Source organism: Chaetura pelagica, unplaced genomic scaffold, assembly GCF_000747805.2.
Source record: "Chaetura pelagica isolate M959 unplaced genomic scaffold, ChaPel_1.0 scaffold244, whole genome shotgun sequence".
NCBI classification, from domain to species: domain Eukaryota; kingdom Metazoa; phylum Chordata; class Aves; order Apodiformes; family Apodidae; genus Chaetura; species Chaetura pelagica.
In genome coordinates, this window is record NW_009953719.1 from 1,220,624 (window position 1) to 1,226,806 (window position 6,183).

At 36.1% G+C, this 6,183-nt stretch overlaps 1 protein-coding gene across 1 annotated transcript in view; it reads left to right on the top strand.

Annotated features, from left to right (window-relative positions):
- SIM2 (single-minded family bHLH transcription factor 2) overlaps positions 1 to 1,229 on the top strand; it is a 61,917-nt gene extending 60,688 nt beyond the window's left edge. The window contains exon 11 of the mRNA XM_010000417.1: positions 502 to 1,229. Within this exon, the coding sequence (XP_009998719.1) occupies positions 502 to 1,229 (728 nt within the window). The remainder of the gene's footprint in view (positions 1 to 501) is intronic.
- The last annotated feature ends 4,954 nt before the right edge of the window (positions 1,230 to 6,183 follow it).

Below are 6,183 nucleotides of genomic sequence, written 5' to 3' on the forward strand. Positions count from 1 at the left end.
TGACAGGATAAATAAATTCTGGTTTACTCTAATAATGGAATACTTTACATGTAACAAATGTTACCCTTCCTTTGGTAAATTGCTCAATAAATCTCTGAAAAGACCTTTCTTGAGGACAAGGTTTTTGATAGCAGGTCACATTTCCAAATGATTATGTGGTTTGATTTCCCCAATTTGACCATATTAACAATGGCAGGGATTTATAATTATGCAGCCAAATAAACAAATGGGCATTTCACATGGAAAGCCTTTTAGAATTGCTCAACACTGCTGGCCCTTCTGAATGGGTTGGGGTTTTGTTTTTTTTAACTTTTCAATACTCCCTTAAAGAGACTTATCCAAAACCACTGAGGCAAATGGCAATGTCTCTGATGTCTTCACTGGGACTTGGATCTGGCCCAAACCAAATGGGTATTAAGAGTTCAGTCATAAAAAGTGTCATAGGCTAACTATTATTTGAGCTTGTTATCAGTAATTAACATGTTTTCTTTTTTCTGCAAGTGCCCATATCAAACAGAAGATACAGCCAAGATGCTCTGTCTGACAACTTTACAAGCTGCACAGCACCTATGCCAGGCAGCAGATACAAAGAAGAGATTTATGATTCCAGCATCATGAAACCTAACAAAATAGAAACCAGGATTCAGCCACCTCACCACCTCATTAAAGAAGAAAACAAGTTAGCTTTTAACAGAGACCTACAAGAAAAAATGAGCATTAATGAAAGTTCTTTTTCAAACTCAATAGCTAACTCCTTGCTGCCAAAATCAGAATGTTTCCAGTCTAAAGCTATAGGACAACTAAGTCATCTCCTGCCAATGCCCTCAGTATATGAGCAAACAAGAAGGATTTGTATGAAAGACCCCAAATATGGGCACATTAATCACCATGCTGCAAACCTGGATGAACTGGACAGTGATGAGAGAATGACTGCAAAGCTTGATCATGACTCTGAAAGTGAACGTGTGATGGATGTGAGACCCTCTGGACAAGTCCCATTTGTGCTTCTAAATTATCACCATGTTTTAGCCAAGCATGGTACGTTTCAAACTTCCTCATGTACAGCGACAGGACATGTAGGAGAAAATTATGGATACAATTCTGAAGAAGTAAATACATTTATTTACAAAAACCAAAGCCCTTCATCAGCTTCTTCTCCAGAGGCCCACAAGGAATCTGCACTACCCCATTACATTGGAACTTCTGTAATAATAGCCAATGGAAGGTGACGGTAACATAGTAGTATTTACATTTAATTAAGAAGCCAAACTGTAATGATTTGCAAAAAGCATGAGAAAACATGGTTGCATTTACTGAGCATGGCTGAAGGCCAATGAGGGACAGACTCGTGTTTGTGGCAAGCCACATGTGACAGTACCTTCAAGGTCAGGAAAAAACCTTACATCTAGCTTTCATGCTTCGTTTTCACAGATTAAGGTCTGGTGCCAGTGAGAAGACGTTACAGATCTTATTTTTGTTATTTTATAGTGTGCAACAAAATTAAATGATAGGTGTTATATGCAGAGATTTATATGAAGAACATTTTTTTTCCTTAACCCCTCTTTCTCAAAATGCATTCAAGGTTTTTTTATCATTATCATAAACTATACACTCTAGCTTAGATATTTTGACAAACTGTGTGAAACCTTAAATCAACTCTGCACCCAGGTGTTAAACACCCTGTCAAAGAAAGTTTGTTTAAAGAGTGGTGATTTTTAGTATCCATAATACAGCTGTATTAACTAAACAGAATTCAGTTTGGACAGAGCTTATTTATTAATAACCTGAAAGTTTTAAAACTAAATAAATCAAATTAAATTTGATTTATTTAACATAGATTTCAGTCTTCTGAGATTGCTACCACCACCATTTATCTTGACAAGGAATGATACGACAAATTAACATACACAAAGATACATATTAAAGGGTTACAGGTCCTGTCATGGTGAATTGGGACAAATTGCATAGCATGAACTAAACACTATTATTCCCCATCAAATACTGTAATAAGAAAAAGAAACTTCTAAAAAGTGTGTTTCACTGAGTATTCTGGGAGAAGGCTGTGCAGATTTTTCAAACCAGCTAGTAAAAAATACATCTTAATAATAGCACCAGAAAGGTTTTCTTTATAGTCAAGGGAATAACAAACATTTATGCTTTGTTTCAAACTTACTAGTAGCCTTCTGAAGTCTGAAAGGCTCAGCTTTTAACACACTGAACTTCCTTAAGCATAAATCTCATTGTCAACACAAAGGTAAGATTAATATTCGACCGATTTGTGCACTTCACAAATAATGTCAGTGGACAAACTGACTCTGGAAAATCGAAAAGTCACTGCACAACCACAAAACCCAAAGTTGCACTTAAAGTAAAGCCAGACTTCAGCACATTGGGTTTGGAACTGAACCCTTTGTTCATCTCAATTTGTGCTGATCAATGGTAGCAAGCAAAAAGCATTCAGCACACATTTCCATTTTGTCCAGCCTATGAGGAATACATCTCCCTCCTTTTTTTACTTCTTTGTAAAGTTCACAAGCAAGGAGACCTACAGATCCGTGTGTATTTAATTGACAACAGTTGGTTCCTTTGTTGTTCAACCACTTCCCCATTCACTGTGAGCTCTTGATAAAATAAGAAATGGCTTCCTAAGTAATAGCCATAATTACCAACAGCAAGAGTTGTTGTAGAACTGAGTCAGTGACACTTAGCTATATTTCTTAGCCCAGTCCAAGCCTAGTTTACATTCTTAAAACTTTCCCTCTCTTACCGGACTCTCTCTAAAGAGACCTTCACTAAAGAAAACACGTACCTGGCTTGTGCAATATGGAAAAACACTTGCTCGTGAGTTGCACCTTCTCAGATAAAAATGTAATGAAATACACACTTTTTAAAAATCGCATGTTCTCTGGCTTTTATATGCAGCAATAATATTCAGTCACCTTCTTTATGTGTGAATATTTATTGCTGTGAGTACAGAAAAATACTTTAAGAACATGTTTTAAAACAATTTTCAGTATTTTTATTCATTCCTATTAAAAGGTTAACAGAGAAGGCTTTAGTATGAAGTTAAGCTGATGTTCATTTGGAAGTTCACAGTTGTCTGACTTCCTACTTGCTAAAAATACATGACAAATATTTTTTTGTGATAAACATAACAAAAAATACCTAATCAACCATTAGCAGAATACTGACTTAAAAGAAAGAAAGGAGAACCAAACTAGCAGATTCACCCACTCAGTATAACTGTGCTCTTTGATTCATCTAACATGAGAGAAGTTACCAAGTGTATAGAAATGTTATCAGTGTGTATTATGGTCATTCTGACTTTACAAATTGAAGTGATGAGACACAAGTGGGCTTTAGAGAGGCTTTGGCTAATAGCCTTCCCAGCCAATGTTACTAATAAACAGGCCCAACTCCTCAAAAGACACAACTATGCTAAGGCTTGTATATTAATTTTGGTAAATTAAAACCATGCCCTATAAAGGAGTAACTGACATTGTTTGCATCATTAAAAAGAAACCTGATGCATGACTCTCTCATACTGCACTTTTTCTCTATACCTCATTAGTGGCACTGCTGCACACAAAGTCAATCTGGTGCGTTTTTCTGTTCTTGTAAGTACTTCTCCCACTATAAAAACACATTTTCAGGAATGTACAAATTAGGCTTCAGTTAAAAAAAAAAAAAAAAAAAGCCATTGATATTTTTCAGTAAAATACCACAAAATATTTTTCCAGCGTCTACCTTGTTATTCACACCTCCAGGCTCTACTCAATGAGCCTGAGCAGAGGAGGTGTTCCATCATTCTCCCGCAGATGTTTTACAGGATATGATATTCAGGTACATGAACTTCCCCTGTGAGGCAATAATGAACCAATTATGCATTCACATATGATAATGCAGGGTAGGTTTAGAAAGGAGCTGTGATTAAAAAAGCAAATGCGTGAAACAATTTTTCTGCCATTCCAAAACAGAAACAGCAATTGCATGTTCACATCTGGAATGTTAGTAAATTATACTGAGAGAAAAATATGACTTTTAGTCAGTTAAACTACAGATGTTCATAGCACACTGGTCCTGCAGCATGTGGCACAGCCATTGACAGTGGCAATGTTCTCAATAATTGGAAAAAGTTATGTCACACAAGTGGAGTGTGAATTGGAATATATTATGAAAAATAACCTCGTTTTTCTCTGCCGTACTTGTTTGAGGCTATGTAGATACCTCTGTCATGCAACTTGATAGGATTTTAACACTTAGGGGAGTTCAGACTAGCAAGGAACCATTCTGGAGAGTGAGAGAGAGGGAGGGAATATTTCACCAAAATACAAAGCTGGAAACATTAATCCCACACCGAGGTCTCAAAATGTTTATCCTATTAATAACAGAAACACTGCAATGTAAATAAAGTGACAAGGGAAACAAACTTCTCCCTGAGGTTGAAGTAGTCCTATAGTTTGAAGACGGTTATAAAAGTAATTTAATGAAATTAAGCACAGTGGAATATTGGAGAATAGGTGTAAGATTGGAGAATATATCACGCAGATAAAGTGCAAATGAATGGGGAACGTTCCAGAATGCAAGTATTTCTCTAAAAATCACAAAACAAGATACCACATATTTTTTCAACGCTCATCACACTTCAGAAACAACTCAGAGAAAAATTTATTATTCCATTTTTTTTCCTGAACATTAGATTTTGCTTTTTTTATATGATGCAGATAAAAGCTATTTGGCAAATGTAGGTGAAAAAGCACGCAAAACAAACAACCTATTAATGCTCAGAATTATATATGTATTCCCTAAAAATGTAAAGCATTTTGCTTATTTATTATGTAAAACAAAACTGTTAAAAGGTTAATAAAATCCTGTAGCCAAAGGAAAAGTGAGTTGGATTTCTCCTTTAACTGCAAAATACAGGGTTTCACAAAGAATAACCTTTCATATTTGAAACTTTATTTGAATTGTAATATGTACTATATTTCAGTTAAAACACTAAAAAAATACAAGGATATTTTGCATTTATTGCATTTTAGCCACATTGCATTTTAAAGGAAGGCGCTGAGAGAACTGAAAACAACAGAGACTCACTAATGAAAGGCGCTAATGCAAGACACCCAAAGACACCACCAGCTCACAATTCTTCTCTGCAGTTCCTTCTCCTCAGTTGTGTGCTACGTGAGGCAGCCTGCGGCTTGGCAGCATTTTCAGACCTCTCTTCTTCCCTCAGTCCAGACTTAATTTCTTTGGTGTCTGCTCAGTGCGGTGCATCACTGCAGGAACTTATGCATGCAAATGCTTTTATCAAGCCAGTTGCCCCCAGGAATCAGCTCTCGGTGGCACAGATTGTGATTGACATTAAGCTGTACTTCAATTACTTTTTTTTTTTTTTTTTAATGTATCTACTGCATATTACAAAGTAGTTGCAGAGAGTAATTGCTTAGGCTGCTGATGTCTTGTATCTGAATCAGAAAAAGCAAAGAAATAAAAAACCCCGTTGTACAATGAAGCAGCAGCATAAAGAATTAAATGCTTTAATATTATTTCTAGGTAATAGCCCTTGAAGTAGATTATATTTTTTGGATACATTTTAAAAACGCTCTGAAGTCTTATAAAACTTTTTACTAGAAGTGAGATGTACTGCCCAAACTCTTAAACATTAAGTACATTATTACTTTTTCAAATCTTTGGAAACAGTACTGGTGCTGACTGGACTCAACTCACCAACTCCTTCTGAACACAGACACGTGCCAACACACCCAGCTTGCTCGGAAGAAGTTTTCCTATCAATAAACAATCTCTACAAATATTTTCACAATGTGTAATGAGAAATGTAGTAACAGAGTCCAGGAGGAAAAAAAATGAAATCACAGAAATATGGATACTGTAATAAATGTTTTCTGAAAGCACTTCATCAAGAAAATAGTTTAAGATATGACATCAGCCTCAGAAGGAAAGAGGTGTTTTACTAATCGAGACAGTTGAATGAAATGAAACATTTTCAGTGCATTACTTCTGGATCTGGAGTTCTCTGCGTCTCTCCATGCCTATGTCCAGGGACACTACACCACATTTGTTTGGCCTAGGTAAAGAACAATGATCTTCAGACAAAAATGTTGTGGCTTTCTGTGTGTGCCAAGTTTGGAATAAAAGGAGTAAGGCTACTGGCTGTGCTCCCCA